At 33.7% G+C, this 20,689-nt stretch overlaps 1 protein-coding gene across 1 annotated transcript in view; it reads right to left on the bottom strand.

The window, feature by feature from the left end:
- Positions 1 to 10,249: 10,249 nt before the first annotated feature.
- CCDC148 (coiled-coil domain containing 148) overlaps positions 10,250 to 20,689 on the bottom strand; it is a 279,517-nt gene continuing 269,077 nt past the window's right edge. The window contains exons 13-15 of the mRNA XM_031960644.1: positions 19,603 to 19,720; positions 14,667 to 14,807; positions 10,250 to 10,630 (exon numbers count right to left, since the gene is read on the bottom strand). Coding sequence (XP_031816504.1) covers positions 10,484 to 10,630; positions 14,667 to 14,807; positions 19,603 to 19,720 — 406 coding nt within the window. The 3' untranslated portion in view covers positions 10,250 to 10,483. The remainder of the gene's footprint in view (positions 10,631 to 14,666; positions 14,808 to 19,602; positions 19,721 to 20,689) is intronic.

Here is a 20,689-nt window from a genome sequence, read left to right as displayed (position 1 = left end):
TATGGTTTGCAAAGTGGCCTTAAAGGGCATGAACTATGTTAGACTTAATGGCTCAGGGAAACAGATGAAGAGACTTTACAATGACTTTGATTGAAAAAAAAATGGAGTTAGGCTCCATTTCTCATTTGATAAAAACTGAAGAGGAAGAAAAACAATATAGTCATTACACAGAGCTATCGGAAGAAATGAAAATTAAATACACAGACCCCTGTACTACTAGCCCAAGTAGGATTTGTCCTTAAGGGTTTTTGTCCATTCTAGAATGCTGTCTAGTTTCCTGCTTTGGTGGTAAATGGAGAGGGTTGAATTCAGGGGTTAAGGTTCACTTATCAGAATTAAACCAAAGGAACTTGACAGGCAGGATTGACTCATCTTGCTCTCTGTATTAGCTAGATGGGTCCTTGAGTGCAACCAAGAACAACAATGACAATTATTCCATGAAGAACTTACCTGCCTATTGAAGAGGCTTCAAGAAGTGTCATAGACAAAGGCCAGAGTATAAGACAATAGCAATCCTAGACAGGACTTTTCCTAGACTCATGATTCTAAAATGTGTAGGATCATGGGCTGAAGGTTGGGCATAAAGACTGAGACTAAATATTTAACTGTTCTTGTTAATGGATCTCAGGTCAAAATTATGTTTGACTATGAATGAACCTTAGTCATTGGTCTTTATAGTTAATGAGATCAGTACCTTATAGCCTTTGTGAAAAGACTATATGACACCCCAAATCAGGGATCTATCAAAGTAGATTTGGAATTTACAAGGGAGACCAGTCATCTACAAAGAGGTGTATACAACTCTTTGTGTGCCCAAATGCCAGCTAGATTCATAGAGTTTCTGCTTTCATTAGGAAAATGTTTGCCCCTTAAAGTGATTGTAGAGTAACGTAGAGAGAACAAACAAGAGCCTTGGACCTGAAATGCCTGACCACTAATGTGCTGATCACAGGACAGAGGGTAGATCTGAGAAGACACATATAAATAGTTGGAAGTCCAAAATCTTAAAATTGGTCCTTAACTGCTCAGCAACAAGCAAATTGCTTAGATGTATCCTAAGTAATCTGATTTTGAATGTTCTCTAGTGCTCAACTTATACAAAGAACAAAACAGAGTGCTAGGTGTAAAGGGTTTGTGGAGGGAGATCAGAAGTGGGGCATAGTGTCCATGACTTCCCTATTCATATCCATCAATCAGTTAATATAAAAAGATTGATATTGTGTGTTTTACATATATATAGATACATACATATCTCCTTCTTATGCTGTCCTGAAAGTCAAATCTGTAGCAAAATATAATGGATGGGGAAAAGTGTAGTTCAATAAACTAACCAATAAACCAATCTGACAACATATTTACTGCTCCTCACCCATAGTTCATCACCTCTGCAAAGAAGAAATGAACTAAATTCTTATATTTTTATTTAGGTCCAAGCATGGTCACTGTAATTTTACTATTCAGTTATTTCTGTTGTTCTTTCCATTTACATCAAAAATATTTTTAAACTCAGAATATTAACTTCCCCATCTTCAAAATGGTGATAATATCTGTTTTATCTACTTTACAAAAAATGTTATTGTGAGATATAGCCAATATTGTTTCTGAAAGGCTTTGTCTTCACAACATCCATTCTTAGCAGAAAACTGACCCATAGCTAATGGAGAGGTTCCAGATGCTTTGATAGGACACAAGATCAATGAGAAAGACACACAGATATAATTTACGTTCCAGGAACTATTTCCCAGACAGTCAGCAATCCAAAAAAAATAAATAAATAAGGGAAAGATTTAGAGAATTCTGAGAAGATTTAGATAAAATGACAGAGACTAAAATGAGCAGAACCAGGAAAATAAAATGATGACATTGTGAAGGGAAATAACTTTGAAAAACTTAATTTGACCAATATAATGACTAACTACCATTTCAGGAAAGCAATTGTTCCCACCTCTAATCAGAAAAAGATTAGAAATGTAGAATTAGACATACATTTTTCAAACACTCTCACACATGTGCACACATGTGTGCACACACACAGGTATATACACACAGAGATGCCCCAAGATTTGCCTGATACTTTACTTGTTAAAGGAAAAAAATTAATCATCCATTAATTTATGCTTTGGAATATTGGAGGAAAACCAAATCAATAGACCTATAACCATTAGAACATAATAATGAGAGAAAAATAAAGGCCTACTGGTTAACTGTGACTTTAGAACAAGAGAATGTTAAGATGAAAAGAATACAAAACAGCACTTTGAATGAGTAACTGTTGGTCAGAAGTGTAATTTCCTAGAACTGCATATCTTCCCAAAGAGTTCTTTGGTGAAGATTCCTCTACAAGTGTTATTTTCAGCTTACTGAGAAAATCTTGGTACCCTCAACCAAATCTGGAAATATTGCAAGAGGACCAATTTGAGGGGGGAGAGAACTAGTTTCACTTTAAACATTTTGAATTTGAGATGTCTAGAGAACAACCAGGAAAAGATGTACAGCAGGTAGCTAATTTTGTATGACTCTAGATCAGGAATGAATGAATGAATAACCTTCTTTATATCACAGAACTTAGTACAATACTTAACACAGAGTAGGCATTTGATAAATGCTTTTGGAAACAAAATCCATATACCAAGTAATTGTGGGATGTGAACAGTATGAGGACTGATTGAATTAGGAAAGATCTCATGAAAGAGATATAATTCAACAAACCTGGAAAGGACTTGGAAATTCCAAGAGGCAGAAGTGAAAAAGGAAGCTAGTTTTGGCTTGGGGGATGATTTGTGCAAAATTATAGAGATTAGAGACGGAATGCCGAGTATGGGGGACATCAGGTAGATAGACTTGATTGAATGAAATAGTGTGTGTCTGAGGGAAAGAAATTTGTATTTAGCCTAAAAAGAGAAGTTGAAGCCAGATTGTAAACTGGTAAATTCTGGACAAGGGAGCTTGTAATTTATCATGGAGACAAGAGGGAGCCACTGAAACTTTCTGAGTAAGGAGTGATATAGTTCATCATTATAAATGTAATTCAGTAATGTTCAATCTATGGTCAAGCTAAATTTACTTGTCTTTCCTGATTTTCATTCTGATGTAGTGCCATAGAGTTAATTTCAGTCATTTATTCATACTTGGTGTTTACTAAGTGTACATAAATGAATGATTTTAGTAATTTATCTAAGTCATTTTGAATTCTAGCCCCTCCTCCCAAGGTGTTAGGGGATTTACACCAACTTAATGAGGCACATGATCAATGTTATCATAAAGGACATTAATAAAAAATGTGTCATAATACTTTATTCACCCCCTACCAATCAGTCTGGCAGTGCTAAAGTCTAGACCACAATACTAAGCTTATTGATGAGAATGTCACATATGACAAATCAAGACCTGACTGAAAACCAAAGAGATTCCATCTATTGCTTTTCTTATCTATGTGTCCTGTCACTGCAGCCAAGAAGGAAATTAAATGGGTCTGGCACATTTTATTCTTTACAATACCCCATATTACATGCTATGTGGCTTTTCATGCTCTTCTACAGGTCTATACCATAAGCCAAATGTTTGATGATTTGATACAGTATCTTCATAGCAACAGAGTTAAGACACTGAGTCTTTCACTACTTTACAGGTGGCCACTGTATTTTTCCTTTTTTATCCTCAGAGACTCTATTTGTTCTACATAGGTTTTAATGAACAACCATCAAATACTTTTGCCATGATTCCCTGGGTAGCTGAACATGTGCAGCATCACACCCACATTTGTCTCCATCCAGCTGAGCTATGTTCTTGTCAGCCATTTTTTTCCATTGTATGCTTTTCCATCCTCCTAAAGCAGGTGTCACTCACTCTGATTATAGTTGAACTTCCCACCAAAAAAATATGAGCATAGCAATTTTCCTCAGAGGAAGAAAAAGGGGATAAATTAAGTTATTTTTCACTGTTATCCTAAACCTGAATTTAAATTTTATTTTTTCACAAGTAGAAAGTGGCTTAAAAATTCATCAGGCAACCTAGAGGCCAACATGATACTTTTTGTATAGGACTGCTCTGGCATTATTCTTCCAAAAGGTAGTAATTTAGCAGTGTGTGTGTGGTTTTTTTTCTAAAATAACTTAGAAAAGTGTGTTATTCCCTACAGTAGCTTAATCATTAACAGCATGAAGCCCTGTGGGTATTCTAGAGTTAGCAGAAACCATCTGTGCTATTGGATTTGGCCCCACCTCCTATTCAAAAATATAAACAGATCTTTTCTGTATTGTGAATTCTTATTGTTTCCGTATCACATTATAGTTGCAGCCCCAATCAAGAATTCTTGCCAGTCATCTTTTCTTGGAACACAATAATTATGAAAAACAGTTTAGCATTGTGTATTTATCACTTGAGGTAAAAAGAAAATACAGCTGACTCCCATTTTGCCACAGGTGAGTGAGTGATTAACCCTGAGTATTGTCCATTACTGGCACCTGTTCTCTTACACTCCATCCCCTCAGCCCTCTTCCCAATCACCAGACTCCCAAGGGTTTCACCCATTACAGAACTGGTTCTACAGCTGGTCATTTTAAGAATCACAATGCACTTGTCACATTACACAGAAACAAGGTAAAAGCACAACACAGAACGGTGCAAAGAAAGAGTGCCATATTTATTGCTGATGATGACACATATGACTTGTAAATTATTGACAGAATCAAAGTTATTACCTCTAGGGAGTCTAACAGTGCAACCTGCTTAGTTGTCCTTTATGGAAATAACTTGGCCATGTCCCTTCACTATTATCATTCAACTCAACTTTACTCCATACCTCCTTTCAAGCCCACACAAATGATGGGGAGTGGGGTATCACTCATTTCTTTGATTAGTCACACTGCCAGAGCTTCATGAATATAAATAATTAAGAATTCATATCTTATGGACCTTGAAGTAAAGACTGACTAGAGTAAAACTCAGTAAGCCCAAAAGGATCATTTTATTTTTAGTCTAAGCAGTTGTGTTACCTGTGAAATGCAATGTCTTCAATTTCTTTAATATTCTTTTTTTCTAATTTTGGAACAAAAGGTTTATCTGAAGTTTATGTGAAAGCAATTTCCACCCACCAAAGCCTTTTCTTTGTTTGAAGGATAACTAAAGGTCAGACATGAAAGACCCCAAAATAAATTGTGTCATTTAAAGGGTCATAGGATGGGAGATGGCAGCTAAAGGCTAAAAACTCTATCTTGCATACATTGGAAAGAATATTATGGGGTTGCAGTCACAGAGTTTAAAAAAAATCTTGCTATTTAAATACCAGAAAACTCATTCTTTTTTATTAAATGAAATTCTTTTTTTGCAAAGTTTGTGGATCAGCCATTGCCTGCAAACATCTATTTTGTTTTAAAGCAGACGATATCAGAGACAGAAAGGCACTGAATAAAAACGGCTAAGATATCAATATCCTTCAGAAAGAAAGATTTAGTCCATAGTTATTAGATAGAATAGAAGAATACCAATGAAATAGAATATTGCTATAAGATCAATGCTTGCTATTTGGAAAACAAATCTTCCTGCATCAGTTTACTACTGTCTTTCTATAACTGCTTTGGCATCACTATAACAGTAAAAGAGTAAAGAGGTTTCAGACCTAGTCATAATATCGATCAAATAGCCTATGCTAAACTATAGGCACAAATAGAGACATCACCCAAGGGGGAAAGGAGTTAGGATAAAGAGGAGGCAATAAAAATGGAATGAATAAGACATTCAGGAGAAAAGTTGATGCCTGGAGGTAAAGAAGAGAGGTGGAAAAATTACAAAATCTGAGTTGGATGGCCCCTCAGAGGCTATCTGGTCAATTCCCTACTTCAGCAAGAATCTCCTATATAATATACCTGACAGGTAGTCAGCTGACTTCTGTTTGAGACTAGAAACCCACTACCAGCTCAAATCAAACCATAAAACTTTAGAATGAATAAAACATTTATCAAGTACTTAGTACAGGCAAAACACTGTTAATAGGGATAAAATAGAAAAGCAAGATAGATCTGTTCTCATGAAGCTCACATTCTAATGAAGGAAATGCGTATGAAGGTTTTGAAGTAAGATGGACAAATAGTATGATCCTTAGGGTACACAGGCAAAACAGATATTAAAGCTTCTTTAATTTCATTTCCACTGATAAAATATCAGTTTCTGGTCTTGAACTATTTGATGCCCATCAGTTGGAGAATGGCTGAATAAAATATTGTATATGGATGTAATGGAATATTATTGTCCTATAAGAAAGGATCAGCAGGATGATTTCAGAAAGGCCTGGAACTGATGCTAAGTGAAGTGAGTAGAAACAAGAGAACATTGTACACAGCAGCAAGATTATATGATGATCAACTCTGATGGATGTGGCTCTTTTCAACAATGAGCTGATGCAGGCCAATTCCAATAGACTTGTGATGGAGAGAGACATGTGTATCCTGCAAGAGGACTGTAGGAACTGAATATGGATCAGCATAGTATTTTCACCTTTTGTCAACATTTGCTTGCTTTTTTTTTCCTTTCTCATTTTCTCCTTTTTGATCTGATTTTTCTTATGCAGCATGATAAATGTGGAAATGTGAATAGAGGAATTGCACATTTTTAACCTATATTGCATTACTTGCTCTCTAGGAGAAGAGGTGGGGGCAGGGAGAAAAATTTGAAGTACAAGGTTTTGCAAGGGTGAGTGTTGAAAACTATCTTTGCATATATTTTGAAAATAAAAGGATTTTATTTTTTAAAAAAGGATTTATTTAAATCATTTCAGACCTTTCTGAAATCATCCTGCTGTTCATTTCTTATAAGAACATTTTTTTATAGGGGCTCTCAAGGAGCTCAAAAGTCTAACAGAGGAGAAAAACATGCAAGCAACTATATATATATTCTGCATTTGAGAAGAAGCTCTGTTATTATCATATAATATTGAGCAAGTCTATTATCAAGACTTCTAAGTGAAGATGGAGATCTAGAAATCTACTTGAGCAAACTTTCACTGGCTTCCCTTTGCCCACAGAATAACATCAAAACTTTTTAGTGTAGTACTCAAGATCATTCCATGAAACTCAAAACTCATACTTTTCTATTAACATATACTATTATTTTCTTACTCAAACCCTATTCTTCAGATAAATGTCTCTACTTCTTTTCTCTTGTCTACTACTAATACTACCATATATTTATATTGCTCTTATTATGTGCTTAGCACTATACTGAGCACTTCATAATCATCTCATTTGGTCCTCCCAACAACTTTGACAGATAAATATTATCCCCATTTTATAGATGAGAAAACTGAAGTTAAGTGACTTGCCTAGGGCCACACAGCTGGGAAGTATCTAAGGTCAGATTTGAATTTCTGACTTCAGTCTCAGTGTTCTATTCATTGTACCCCAGCCAATCATTGTACTTTTCTACCTTTATATATTTGCCCAGCCTACTGTCCTATCTGGAATGGTCTTTTTTTTTTTTTTCACCTTTATCTAATCGTCAAGTTCCTACTAAATTTTCACCTTTTTTCACAAAGGCTTTTTGGATCATCCCATACCACAATAATCCTTCTATCTTCTAAATTTCTGTAAATAGTTCATGTCTACACCATCATTTGGCTTTTTAATTCCACAACTTAATGTATAGAATTATGTGTGTTTGTCATATCTATGCAACCAGATTATCAATTCTTGGGAATAAGGGGTTGACATCTTTAATAGTGTGTTACAAATCAGTTTCTCAATAAATATTGATTGATTTTTCTCTTTAATGAGCTCTTTAATGAGCTTAGTATAAACTTTGCTATTATCTATTAAAATCAAGAAAGCCAATTAAACAGGTTGGAATGACCAATATAAACTATTCTTTATCTAGATACATTTGTTGGCAGGTTGTTTTTTTTTATTATCATTATCTACATTTTTGGATATGTAGTAAATTGGGTCCTAAACTATCTGGATGCATAATATTGTAATGTTCTTTACCAAACTACAGTGGCCCTCCAGTGTCTAATTATCCCATCTAATGTGCCTACCAGACAGAGAATATTACATGATCTCCCTATAACAAAATTAATTTACCTTTTGTTTCAGTAATAATCAAGCATTTTGCTTTTAAAATAGGACTCTGATAAAAATTTAAAGTCACATTCAAATGAACATATTTATAAGAGAGACTAATAAAATGATTGTTGATAGAAAACATTTATAAATATTAGAGGATCTGAATATATATGGTGCTAAATAATATAGACACATCTGTGTAAACTATGAAAGACAAAAGGAAAATAATAAATTCTACTACCATTTCATCACAAGTATATTCATGAATGAATTGAAATGAGTTTTCTACCTTATAGGCAGGGTCTAGAATCAAATCACTTAAATATAAATCTATAGAGGACTGTGTGTCTAAACAAATTAGGCTCAAATAAAATGGAAAGTAAAGTTCACAAGAGGACAAAATAAGAATAAAGGAACTCTTAAGTATAGATAGAAAAATGTAAATGGCATTCATAGAGTTATTAAACCATTAAAAGAGAAACACAGTTGATAAATTTCAAAAGTTACTTATGTGTAAAATACAGAATTATATCAAAGGAGTGCTCTTGCTTGGGTATTATGGGACTTATTCCTAGAAAAACCAGGATGACAAGAGGAATGTTGCATTATTTTAGTCTTTGCAGCTGTCTGAAAAGAAAAAAAAAGGTGTCATGTAAGGGAGTATTATTAATCATCATCACTTTAAGTGGATGCTTCTCAGTCTTATCCAGTAGCTTTAAATTAATCTGAATTCATGTTTTCATTTTTACCCCAAAGCTTTCAACTCCATCTTTCCCTTCTCTCCCCCTGCCCCGCCCCATTGTTTGAACTTTGTTAAATTATTTTCTTGAAGTTTCAAGGAGTCATTAGCTTCCAGTTGACCAATTTTAATTTTTAAAGAATTCTTTTCATCATCACTGTCATTCTGCATCTTTTGTTTTTAACCTTTTGGCCATTTCTGCTTTTTAAGGAGTTATTTTTTTCCAGTTTTCTTCTTCTTTCCCCTTTTCCATTTGACCATTTTTGTTTTGTTTGTTGGGTAATAAGTATCAAAAATGCCTAAGACAACCTTGTCTTTTGCTAGCATGTTCTAGCATGGAGACCTTTGTAAGATCTTTCTGACTGGATCTCCAATCTTTTCATTGTTTCTGGTTGGTGAGATTCCTGGTACTGCTGCTGCTATTGCTGGTTCCAAAGCCTACTACAGGTATCTAAACTCTACTGTGCTCTAGGCACAGTTGCCCAAATCCTGGGCTGGAAAAATGTCTCACTCCAACTATTTGCTTGTTATGACACTTTAAAATTTAATTGGATCACACCAGCCCTGAAGTCAGGAAGACCTGAGTTCAAATGTGATCTCAGATACTTAACACTTTCTGACTATGTCATCTTGGGCAAGTCACTCAGTCCAACTGTCTCAGCAAAAATAATAATAATAATAATAATATGTATTATTTTAAAGTTATTTGGAGAAAGATATTGGGAGAGGTTGACTAGAATGCTCCCTATACTCTTCCATCTCGGTTCTGCCTCCTATCAGCTCCCATTGTGTGTGTGAATAGTAAGGTTGCCACCACCCACACACCTAGGATATCACTTGACAACAATGCTTTGTTATTCCACCAAGAGAAATATAGTTGTTTCCTGGAAATGAAGTAAAAGAATTGTAATGTTTTTATTTGATACATTTCTCTATAGAATCATGACAAAGAAGATATGTAATTTAGAAATTTCAGGGTTCAAAACATTGTTAACTTTTTATTATTTCATCTATTTTAACAACATACTTTTCTATGCTAAAATAAAGAATCCTGTGGTTGAAATGCTATTTCTAGTTTCTAATTTATTCTTAAAGAATAATTTGCACAATGAAATTGTTTCAGTGATTGGTTTGCAGCAAACATGATGCACCAAATTGGTTTCTAAATTTAGAGAAAGGTTGAATCTCCTCCTATAATAATCAAGGGATAATAGAAGTATTAATGATAATGAAGCTTTCATAATTAAAAAGTCAAATTCTGAAATAACAAATGGAAATGAAGGCTAGCTGACAGCAGCGACATATTATCTAATTCTTCCCAGTGGCTATTTTATTTTGCAAAGTTATTTTGTATTCATCATGTAAAATATAAATCTCAAAATGTAACTTTTTAAATGATAGTGTATATACATATAAATATACATATGTATCTTTCATAAAGTCTACTCTTAAAGAATATGATAACAAAATTTTATTTTTTAAAGATATGAGAACAATTCAAAATGTTACTGAGAATCATATAAGAATTTCTTTAGTAGATGAAATAACCCAACATATTAATAATTAAATATAAATCATACTGAATAGATAGTTAACACAATTCTTTTGGGAATAGTTTACATATTAAAGATGACAGAACTGTATCAAAAGAAGGCTCTTGCTCATATATCATGGGACTTATGCCTGAAGTCTACATCTGAAAGACAGTAGATACCATGTCTCTTCTTGGAAGTTTATAAGGACTAATTTTTGGCAAGATCTCTTTTGCATAAAGTGTTCTATGAAGTCCAGCTTCTCGAAGAGCTAACTCAATACGAAGTCTGGGGTCAGAAATTATCTGGAAGTAGAAAATGAAAGAAAATATCTAATTAAATAAAAATACCAGCGGCATTCAATATCATTGTTTCCAAAGTTATATACTTTTTCTTTACAGAAGACAATATATTTGTACATAAATGTTATTGTAATTCATAATAAAATTGTTTACAATTTTTGAAAGTAAAATAATAATGCTGTATAATTCAATTTTTTAAAAAGCTAGCATTTAAATAGGATTTTAGGATTTGCAAAGCATTTTATATATGTTAAATCATTAGATCTATATAAACTATATGTGAAAATTTTACTGTTAATTGTTTAAAATGTCAAAGAGATGGGGTAATACATTCTTGGCTTCAGTTTATCATTATGTCTAAATTTATTAAATACAATTATATAGTATTTTACATGCGAAAGTAAAAATAAATTGCCAAACTCCAATTTCCTTCTACCCATATTAAAGTACTACTAATATTTATTTAATAGATTGTCACATAAAGATTTGGCAATATGTAAATTATTTTTAAATAAATAACTACTATTAGAAAGGAAATAAGTCATTATAACTTGACCAGCATATCACTGAGTTTCTATTTTAAGCAGGCTCAGAAGTGTCTCATCAATCTGATTCTAAGTAGGAACAGATAAGTAGTTCAATTTTGTTCTTTTATTTACAACTGATTGGACCCTATTCATCTTCCATTCAGTCTATGAATGTTAAGTGCCAAGAGATACAATGATAAGAAGTTGACTATATATATTTTAGCAAATAAGGACTTTCATGTGGCCTTGAAGTCCTTCCAGATGATGAAAATGAAGTTATAAGCTTAAAGGAAAAGAACACAAAAATTATCACTTAAATATGAAATATCCAAATCTCTAATATCATTTGTCTAGTAGAAATACAGAAAATATAGTACAATATCTTTGATTTTTCACTGAAAGATTCAACATTCAGACACTTATTGAATAGTTATTTGATATTCAATTCACTAAGTACAAAACAATGTGTTAATGATGGAAGCAGATAAAGAATGTACAAGTACTCATGGTCTCTCTCATCAAGGAAGTTAAACTTTAGTAGGAAAAAAATACATGCACCTATGAATAAAATAAAAATAAAATAAAACTTTAAAAAAAAGACAAATTGGAAGGATTAAATTAGGGTAGTTTGAAAAGGAAGTAGAGCTGTCATGGAAGCTTGAACTTTGAAATAGCATGCATAACAAGGCAAATGGCATGACATTAACAGAAACCAGAAAGTCAAAGAGAAGTGGTTTAAGAAAGAAAGGTTTTTTTAAAATATGCTCTACTTCTCTAAAAAGAACACTAATAGAGTTTTCCTCTTTTTTTCTTTAAGGAATTGTAAAGGTTCATGGCAGTTGAAATTCAGTTGTTGAAAAAAAATTAAGGCAGGGTTTGAAATAGTCATGTACATCAAAAATCTTTCAAAAAATATTTATCCATTCACAAGAGCAAGATACATATACTTTTTTTGTGGTTTACAGAATCACAGAAATTGAAAGTTGGAAAGATCTTCAGCAATTACCTAATCCAACCCATAAAAGAAAGAAATGATCACTTTAACTTACTTGACAAATGTTTTCCAACAAAACTGAAGCTGTTATTTGGAGGGAAGATTGAAGGAAAGAATTATGAATAATGGGCAGAAGATGCAAAGAGGTCAATTTAGGCTCAGGATCACAAACTCTTATAACTTTGAAATAATATATACTATTGAGGTAATAGACATTAACTACAAAGATAACTCAAATCACAGCTCTCAAATGCTAGAAGATAATTGATAGTCTGGTTTCTTAAACTGTGGTTTACAACCCCATATGGAATCTCATAATTGAATATAGGGATCACAAAACTATGATTTATTATCTCTAAATGTTTGGTTTATATACCTATTTTATATACTGATATATCCAGGATCATATAAACATTTTCTCAGGCAAAAAGCGGTTAAGAATAGAAAAAGTTTAAGAAGCTCTGATTTATAGCTTAAGATCTTTACTCTGTCATCATCAGAGACTAAATAGGATTCCTGAAAAATAGGATAAGTTCATTTGCAAAGAGGGTTGAATCTAAGTCTAATATGTGCTTTACTGAGATAAACATAAGATAGAGACGATGAGTATAATAAAGAAGGTTGAAATGGGAGATAAAGTTATTTGAAGTGAGAAGGAGTTAAGGTGAGAAAAGAAGACTCCAATCCAGATACTGAACTTACAGCAGAGGAGGGAGAACTAAGTGGAGTCCACACTCAACAACAATAAGAATCTGGACTGGAAGAATAAACTTTAAAAGATTAAATGTAGTTGTTGAGTGATAGCAGATTAGAGAGGATCTCTTACAATAGGGAATAAGAAATATGTTAACTTCTGCTGGCTCTTTGTGTTAGAATATATGGGAAAAGGAAAGATTGGGGTTGGATGCCAAGACATGAGTTACTTTCAGAGAAAGCTACATTTCAATGAGTATCAGAAAGATGGAAGGAATGTGAAAGGTAGACAACTGATATCATAGATTTAGAACTAGAAGCGAAAGTGGAAGTCATCTAGTTCAACCTTCTCATTTATACTTGGATAAATCAGACTTAAAGGCAAGAAATTATTTTCCTCAGGTCAAACAAATAGTAAGTGGGTGAGTCAGGGGTGAGTTCTATAGTGTCAAACAATCAGTCAACAAATACTGATAAAGCTCTTATTATATAACAAGAATTATATTAATACTAAGAATCAGGAATACAAAAAAAAAAAAAAAGCAAAAACCAAAAACAATCCTTGCCTTAAGGAGTATACATTTTAAAGAAGATAATATGCAAATAACTAGGAATATATATGGTATATACAAAGCAGATGAGGGTGGCCAGAAAGGCAATACTAATCTGGACTAGCTGCCTAGGGATGGGAAGACTAGGAAAGACCTCCTGCAAAAATTGGAATTTAAATTGAGTCTTGAAGGAAACAAGGAGATGTAAGAGGAAGAGATGTGAGAGAAGAGCATTCCAGGAATCAGAGACAGTAAGTTCAAAAGCACAGAGATTAGAGATAAAGTTTCAAGTTAAAGAAATTACAAGTACGTAGAGAGCCAGAACTCTGGAGAAGTATACTTGAAATAAGGTGTTAACTCAGTGGAATTGATGAGATAATGGTTCTCTAATTCACATATATACTTAGTACTTAGTATGGTGATGTAATGGTTAGTTTACACATATTCAGTATACTGTAATGATGTAATTATAACAGGGTATTTAAACTGGGGACAAAGTCAGACTCGAGAGGAGACTGGTTGAGACTGTCAGACTGTCAGACTGCTGGAGGAGACTGGGTCAGACTGAGACTGGGTCAGACTATGACAGACATAGACTGTGTAAGAGACAATAAAACTTTGGACTCTATTCTTATCCATTCTAGTGGTGTCTATCCTGCTGAGACCAATGCTCTTCTGGAGGACCTCCAGAAAGGTAGCGCGTACATTACAGAAGTAGGCAAGTGCAGTTAGATATGGAGGAGAGTAAGGTATAAGAAGGTTAGAAAGGCAGGAAGAATGTACTCGAAATGGAAGTAGAGAAATATAAGAAACTTGTAGTGCTAGAGTTGTTGTGAAGTGGAGGAATGAATGAGGGGTAGTGGAATACCCTCCATTTTGCCTTCAAAATTGATCTCCTTAGTTGATCCATGATGACTAGTCCCTCTACCAACAAATGCCCCAAACACAATGTTCAGAAGTGAGAAGATGGAACTCTCTACACTACTGGAGGGCAGGGAAAGTGGTTGGGGATAGGAACAGGAAGGACATGGACATTAGGTTACTGCGAGAGCAGGAAGGAATTAGGAAGTAAAGAGCCTATGAGTCAAGAAACAGAGCTGGTGAGGCTTGAGGAAGGTGGACATCTTGCTTCCCTTCAACAAAAAAAAGTAGTTTGAACAGACTCCCAACTATTCCAGGTTATTTTGACCCTGCTTATAATCATAAGCAACACAGTTATCTACCCTGATTGTCGTAATTTTCTCAAATCACAATTCACCAAGTATAACAATGACCTGGGGTTCTGTATATGTATTCAATTTGAAGAGTGGCTTTTGAAGAACAAATTCTTCTTCGGTTCCGATTCCCATTTTGGCTTTTGAAGCCAATGTATCTGCCATCATTCTAACAGGATCAACTTGAGCCACAATGGAAACCTAAAAGAACAGAAAATGATGCTAATTAGAATATGCAATAGAGCTAAATAATGCAGAAGCAAATTAGTTATTTTTAATAAATTTTTGCTAAAGCCTGAAAAGATGATTAATATGACAAAAATTCAAAGCAAAGGACAAAATGAATAATAAAACCACAAAACCTGTTTTAGACATCTACAAAGCAGAATAATTTCATGTTAAAAATCTCAAGCCTGCAACTAATAGCAGTATCATGAAGCTATATACTTAAAAATTTAACTTGGCTCTCTAAAACAGGATCATGAAACCATATACTTAAAAAATTAACTTGGCTCTCTTTCTGATGCCAGGTTATTGGAAAATAGATAAAGAAATATCAACCAAGGGAAGTGCCAACAGTAATTGAACTTAATCTTTATGTCCCTGCAAATATCTAACAAGCACCACAAAGTTTCATTTCAACATCAATATTCTGCATATTTGGCAAAATGTGACTATGAAAACCAGCTGACACAGCTCTCTCATGAGCACAATCTCATTTAGATCAATTCAGAGCAAAGAAAGTTTGGGTAAACTGAAGGATAACATTAAATTCTGGATGGACTAGTTCCCATTATACCAGATCATTAGATAGTTTTCAGAGTATACAAATCACAGCTACTGTGTCCTTCCCTCATCAGAGAGAGACAAACAGAGACACAGAGAGAGATAGAAAGAGACAGAGAGAGAGAAGGAGGGAGAAAAAGAAAGAAAGAGAGGGGGAAAGAGAGAGGGAGGAGAAGAAGGGAGGGAAGAAGAGAGCTAGAGAGGAGACCAGATGTTTCTGAGAATCCATCTAGCTCTATATCTAAGAACCTATGAGTAGAAGATCTTCTCAAGGATCATAAACCTAGAGCCAGAAGAAACCAAGATGCCAAAGAGATAATTCAGTCCAATGCCCTCACTTTAAAAATGAGGAAAACTGAGGCTGAGCCAGATTATGATTACTTGCTCAAGGTCACACAGTCAAGAATCAGAGACAGGATATGAACCTAATTACTATGATTCCAAAAATAGTGCTCTACCTCTACCACACTGTCCCTATAATGTTTTAGCTAGCTCTAAATCCCATGTTTCTAGGATAAGATAGTTCAAACCTATACCCATATGAAAAAAAATGGCACCTTTTTGGACTTTTATAGAAAGACTATCAGCAAAAACAAAACAAAAAACCCCAAATTATAGCATAATGAAATAGAGACCACCTAAATTATGAATGTGCTTTTGAATTATTGCTTCTGAATTTATTTCATTAGTTAGGATAATTCTCTGCATATAATAATGCTCAATAAATATTTTAATGGAATTTAAAAGTTCTAATAGTGTAACTGTAAATACTTATGATTAATCTGACAACAATATTCCTCTTTTTTAATGAGCTCACAGAAGACAAAATTATAGTTACAGTCTTTTAAGATTTTGATATGAAAATCAAATTTTAGAAACCCAGAATTGATTTTTAGGCTATTATATAATCATTGAAATAGAAATGTTTTCCCCTTAGAGGGCAAAAAAAGCATAATCAGTTAAACTAAAACTAAATAGTTAATTCTTCTTACCTCAAGAAAAAGGACTAATAAGAAAATGACTTCTTGGAGATTTATTCAAATTTTGGTTTTCAAAAATTCATAAATGAATTACAATAATCTGTATAAACTCCTTGACAGAAGGTAGAGATCGTTTTTGGCTTTGTACTTATATTCTAAACCTTTAGTACACATTTCTTTATGTAAATGTAGGTCTTTAATAAATACTTGTTAAATTGAATATCATTTCTTTCCTTTATATTTGAAAGTCTTTATCTTGATTATTTGGAGAACTTTATTGTCTTTTTTTTTTTAATTAAATCATTGAATCCATCTACCATGGCTTGGAATTTGCAATTTTGGGTTGTTTTTCCCCCTTGCTAGCAATCTTTGAATTTTAATCTATGAATTTTTTTTTCTATTTCTAAGCTCAGAAGTTCTGCACAGATTTTTTTTTTATTATTATTTCTTGCAGTATAGTGTTCAGGTGTTTTTGCTTTATTTTGTTTTGTTTTGATCTTCTGGAAGACCTGTGATGCTTTGGTTGCCTTTTTATAACCTGTCTTCAAGATATTATGTTTTGCTTGGATAATGACCATATTTTAAAAATACTATTATTTTTACCTCTTTTTTTCTAGATCACCCTTCACTTCTGTATATTTGCAGCTCTAATCTATTTTTCTCTCTTTTGTGTTTTTAGTAAGACTTGCCACTGCAGCACACTTAAGTCTTTCTCTTTTGTGACTTATTTATGTTGTACAGGACATAAATTCTCTTTTAACTCAGGAATACTGTATTGTGCTTCTATGTTCTCAAATTCCACAGGGTTCTCTGTATCATCAAGAATTGCATCATTTTCCTTTGTTTTGCAGTATTTATTCAGAGATACCTGAATTCTATTACTAGATTGAAGCCATATTTTCTTCAGTTGTTCATGTCTTCCCTATTGATTCATCTGCTTATGTTCAATCTTTGAGGGTTTTTTTTCCTTCCTGAAGTTTTGGATAAGTTAGTCTTTCTCCCACTTATTTTCTCCTATTGCTCACTTCCTGACTCCCTCCCCTTTGCTGATAGTTTCTCTGAGGGGTATATCTCAGCCTAATTCCACTATATATGATTCATTTTTTACCAGTCTGAGTCTCTGCACCAATCAACATTTTGGGAAGCAGAAATGGTCTCAGTTGAACATGGGGTTCTTTCCCTCAGGTTTAATGAAGAGCCTCACAGTGCCCTATATCCAATGTCCTGCCCTACTACCCTGTCCCACTTTTCTGTTCCTCAGTCTTCTCATCTGGCACTGGAAGTTATGGGTTGATTTTGGTAGTTTGGATATTCAAGACTCAGGGAAAGGGCTTTGAGAAGGAATTAAATTCTATGTCAGGCCCAAACATGTGTTTTGATACTTTCCCTCGGGTTTCATTGTTTTTTCATAGACATTTTTTGTAGCACAGAAAGCTGCTGCTACAGTACTAAATGACTGTCTCACTCCAATCAAATTTTTGCAACCTAGATCTAGGATCCTGACCACACTGAAAAGAGAAAATGGGGGACTAGGATATGGAGTTGTGTTATGTTTTCTTTAATTCACTAAAATGTTTCTTTTTATTTCTCAATAGTATTTTATTTTTCCAATCACATGTAAAGAAAATTTTCAAAGTTAATTTTTGTAAGATTTTGAGTCCTAACTTTTTTCTCCCTCTCTCCCTTATTTCCTCCTTCCCCACGATATGTTATATGCATGTACAATCATATTAAACATATTTCCATATTATTCATGTTGTGAAAGAAAAATCAGAACAAACGGAGGAAATCATGAAAGAGAAAAAGCAACCAAACAAAAAAGTGAAAATGATATGCTTCAATTCAGATTCAGTTTCCATAGTTCTTTCTCTGGATATGGATGGCATTTTCCCTCTTAAGTTTAATTATACTTCTGAGAAGAGCTACATCTATCATAGTTGACTATCATATAATCTTCTTGTTACTGGGTACAATATTCTTCTGGTTCTATTTACTTCACTCAACATCAATTCATGTAAATCTTTCTAGGCTTTTCTGAAATCAGCTTGTTCACCATTTCTTTTAGAACACTAATATTCCATTACATTCACATAGAATAACTTATTCAGCCATTCCCCAATTGATGGGCATTCACTCAATTTCCAATTTCTTTCCACCACAAAAAATTTGGGACATATGAGTCATTTTCCATCTTTTATGATCTCTTTGGGATTCAGACTCAGTAGTGACCCCTCTGGATCAAAGGGTATGCATAGTTTTATAGCCCTTTGGGCATAATTCGAAATTGCACTCCAGAATGGCTGGATCAGTTCATTGGAATTGATTTTTGTTATGAGCATATGTGTTGGGTAATTCAACATTGCTGTTGGAATCATAGTAGGCATTGATAAAGAGGTGTTGAATAAGCTCAAGGTAGGCATCATATCATGCATTTTTTTAAAAAAAATTTTTTTGGATTCTGATTGTCCTAGATTCTGGAGACAAGTGATCTTCCTTTATTTGGGGTACTTATTTTCTGTATTGAAAAGGTTAGAAGATCACGGGTCGGAGAAAAGTTCTAGTCTTCCATTTTGCTGGTTACATAATCTGAAATCCAGTCCTTCACTTTTTACTGTTGTTATCTACCCTTAATACCTGTAACAAATGAATTATTGCTCCAGGTATTAAGTTACACAATCCTAAATTCTACAGAAATGTGGCATTATAAGCTCTGTTGAAGTGAGGATTTCTCAAAGCAAAGGTGAACTCAGACTAATAGCTTCTTTGTACCTGTTTTAATCTCTGGGCTAGTATGACAAAATTTTACTCCTCTCAATTATTACCAAGGTATTAACCAACTAGAGGTAACATGGAGACAATGAGGTCTTAAGGGAGCTTTCTAAAATTGTGAATGAAGTTTAAATATGCTCAGGAACTGGCCATATCAAACAACATAAATGTGGTCTCAATGAACAATGGACAGAGTATTAGAAAATGAAAGTTGGAATCCAAACTCTGCTATTCACTGAGTGATGTTCAGCAAGGTACTTCTCACTTCCCCTGTCTGCTGTCTAATTTTCACATTTGTCAAATGAAAGAGATGATCTATATGAACTAGGCATTAGGTTCTACTATGTGTCCAAATTCTTCAAAAGGAAGATGTCCTGAAATTAACTTTAGTAATGATTACAATAGTATTTAGAAACATCCTTGATTGCATATTAAAATTCTCAAATTAAAAAAAAAACTACCTGTTTTCTAAGGGCTTCTAGCCTCTTCTCTCTTTCTTCTTGTTCCTTTGTTTCCTTAATGGCCATTTCTTTTTTCTCCATCCAGCGCTTTTCCAGTAATTCCTGTCTAAATTTGACCCTTTAAGTAATAATACAAAAAAGATGTTTGCAAGGTGTCATTATAAGTCTGACAAATATACAGAATGGAACATGAGGGCAGAAACTGCTTCAGGCACCATCTTATTACAGTATATGTTATTCTAAATCATTTTCCCCTAGCTGGTCTGTCATAGAAGGGACCTTAAATGGTTGCCTAGTTTATCATCCATCCTCATAAAATTCTCTCCTACTCACTTTTAATCACACTTCTTACAGTCAGTACTGAAATCTAAAATATCCCTGAAAGAAAACCCTTTGACTTATTTTTAAATATTTCATACTTACAGGTTATTAGAGATGGACCTGACCTTAGAGATCAATACTTCCAGTATTCCAGTGTTGAGCCATTCATCATGATAACCAAAATTTTCACCTTGACAATTTGAACCGTTAAAAAGACAATATTGCTGATTGCTACAGATAACATTTTTAGACAGGAGATTAAACAAAATAAGATACTCTAATATTGCATTGAAAGTGTTATTACTGTCAGAATATATTTCTGAAATATATTTTTAAAAATATTTTGGACACATTTTCATTCATCTCTGCTCTAGGGTGACCTGTTTTCTTTGCTGCAACTTTATAGAAATCCTCTTTGACATCTGTAGATGGCAGCAAAAAACATGATTCTCCCCTCAACATTCTTTCCACTTAAGCTATTCCATATTCTTTGAAATTCACAACTATTAAAACAGGGCAGAAAATTATCTAAATATCTAACCACATCCATTCAGTGTTGGGGTGGAGAGTTCTTCTCATAAAACAACCACATTATTCTTTTTAAGCCACACTGAATATTAAAGATACAAATACTTTTTTTCAGAAATGGCAAGTGCCAAGCTCTTTGAATAGCAAGCACGGTACCACCAAAACCTCTATTTTCCAAATTACGTCAATTATTAATGGTGTACACTGTGTAACTTTTGTGGGGCACCTGTTATGCCAA

Source organism: Sarcophilus harrisii, chromosome 3 (genome assembly GCF_902635505.1).
Source record: "Sarcophilus harrisii chromosome 3, mSarHar1.11, whole genome shotgun sequence".
NCBI classification, from domain to species: Eukaryota; Metazoa; Chordata; class Mammalia; order Dasyuromorphia; family Dasyuridae; genus Sarcophilus; species Sarcophilus harrisii.
Note: the sequence above shows the minus strand (reverse complement) of the source record. Positions and strands in the feature narration are given on the sequence as shown.